The following is a 1,955-nucleotide window of genomic DNA, read 5'->3' on the forward strand; positions in this document are numbered from 1 at the left end:
CCGGGGGCTGCAGGGGACCGGGCTGGGCACCCACCACCTCTCCTGCTCCCGCAGAGCTGGTGGTGGGTTGCCATCATGCACTCGCACCACGGCTGTGGTGGCTCATTCCTCGCCAGCCCTGTCATCGCTCCCCGGCTGCTCTCTCTCCTCCAGATGCTGGATGTGACTGTGTCCCAGCTCCTCAGCCTGCAGCCCAGCCTGGCAGCCCGAGTCGCCCCCAGGCACCGAGATGTCAAGGAGAGCTGGGCGCAGCTCCAGCAGGCACTGAGGTAGGGCACAGCCCAGCAGGAGCCCCAGGGCCCCAACCCTGACCCCCCAGCACTGGAGCCAGAAGTTTGGGGAAAGACCTGAGTTAGCCCCTGGCAGGCTGTCTCTGGGGCACCAGCTCCTCTTAAGGTCTCTCTTCATCCTCTGCTCCCCTGGGCCTCCCTTGCACCCCTTTCCCAGGACAGAGAAGGCTCCGGTGCTGGCGAGCGGTTCCCCGGGGGGTGAAGCTGCAGCTCCAAGCGCTGAGCCCCGAGGAGATAATAGCAGCCGTGGGGCTGTGGGGAAGGAAGCAGGAGACAAATGGACAAGGGGCCTCAGGAGCATGGTGAGCACAGGTGTCTGCCTTCCTCCAGGCGTCTCCAGCGCCTCTGCCTTGGGAAGATGGGGGAGCTTGTGGGAAAGGGGTTCGGATGTTGGGCGAAGCCCAAGCTGAGCACACCTGTGACCTGGCCCCACTGCTTATGGGAGGTGATAAATGCCAGGCCCGGGGCAAAGCGGTGCACACTTTGGCTGGCAAAGGAGGAATGGGAGCCTTTGTGCCATAGGTGCTAAAGGACGGGCCAGGGAAGATGGCAGAGCACGAGAGAGGGGAGGAGAGCAGCCCTGGCTCCCCAGCGGCAGGGCAGCCCCCTCATGGAGGGGACAGCAAAAGGTACTGGCTTGTGGAGGTGGCTGTGGGGAGTGGGATGGAGTCAGAGGGGATGGGGATGGGAGTTCCCTGTGCAAGGGGGGACCTTGCAGTCCTGACTGTTCCCCTCCCTGCAGGAGGAGGAGAGAGGCAGAGGCTGAGTGGGGAATGCAGCGGCCGGAGGCCCAGGTGCAGGACGTCTATCAGGCAGTGAATGCAGTAATGTCTCCCCAAGACCCCCCTTTGCTCCCAGCCCGGCCAGGGGAGCCAGTGTCGAGGGGGACCCCTTCCCTGACCCCCTCCCGCTGCTTGTGGGCATGCACACCTGTGCACTCACACCTGTCCCTGGTCTAATGGGCACTAATGCACCATGTCTCCCTGCTCCTTGGCAGACTGTGTCCCCACACAAGGAGAGTGGGGGTCCTGGAGTCCCCCCATGTCTGGTGGGGGACGTGGAGAGCCTGGAGGCAGCACGGATGCAGTGGGAGCCTCTGGACCCCAGCTCCAGTGCCAGGGCTGTGCTCCTGGTGAGCCCCCTCAGGTGTGGGGTGGGGTCTACACCAGGCAGGGCCTGTCCTAACTGCCCTCCCTGCCTTCCAGGAGGGGCTGGTGCCGGGGGGACCCCTGAGGAGCCCGCAGGTGGAGGCCATGCTGCGGGAGCTGGGGGAGCTGTGGGAGGAACTGCAGAGGAAGCACCAGGAAAACGGTGCCGTGCTGCGGGAAATCGATAAGGTATGTGGAGGCAGGGCTGGGGTGGGCACAGGGGCACGCCCCAGCTTGCTGGGGATCGGCAAGCAAGGCTGGTGCCTGCAGGGATGGGAGCTGCAGCATTGGCACTGACATCTCCAGCTGGCCTCGCAGCCCACACACTGCTCCAACCGTGCTGCCCAAGCTGCCGGTGCCCCGGGTACCCACAGTGGGGTGGCAGCGTGGCTCCTGCCTCCCCTGGGTGGCTCAGAGCCAGGCTTATGGGCTCCGTGCTCTCCCCGCAGGCACTGAGGCTGGTGGGGGAGCTGGATGAGGCCGAGCAGTGGCTGCAGGCCGTGGCCGGGTCACTCTC

General features: G+C 65.5%; 1 protein-coding gene across 1 annotated transcript in view; it reads left to right on the plus strand.

Moving 5' to 3' along the window:
- Positions 1-75: 75 nt before the first annotated feature.
- LOC103922898 (spectrin beta chain, non-erythrocytic 5-like) overlaps positions 76-1,955 on the plus strand; it is a 5,587-nt gene continuing 3,707 nt past the window's right edge. Inside the window, exons 1-4 of the mRNA XM_009331112.1 lie at positions 76-269; positions 1,033-1,114; positions 1,288-1,422; positions 1,496-1,627. Of these exons, the coding sequence (XP_009329387.1) occupies positions 76-269; positions 1,033-1,114; positions 1,288-1,422; positions 1,496-1,627 (543 nt within the window). The remainder of the gene's footprint in view (positions 270-1,032; positions 1,115-1,287; positions 1,423-1,495; positions 1,628-1,955) is intronic.

Source organism: Pygoscelis adeliae, unplaced genomic scaffold (genome assembly GCF_000699105.1).
Source record: "Pygoscelis adeliae isolate BGI_AS28 unplaced genomic scaffold, ASM69910v1 Scaffold218, whole genome shotgun sequence".
Lineage (NCBI taxonomy): Eukaryota > Metazoa > Chordata > Aves > Sphenisciformes > Spheniscidae > Pygoscelis > Pygoscelis adeliae.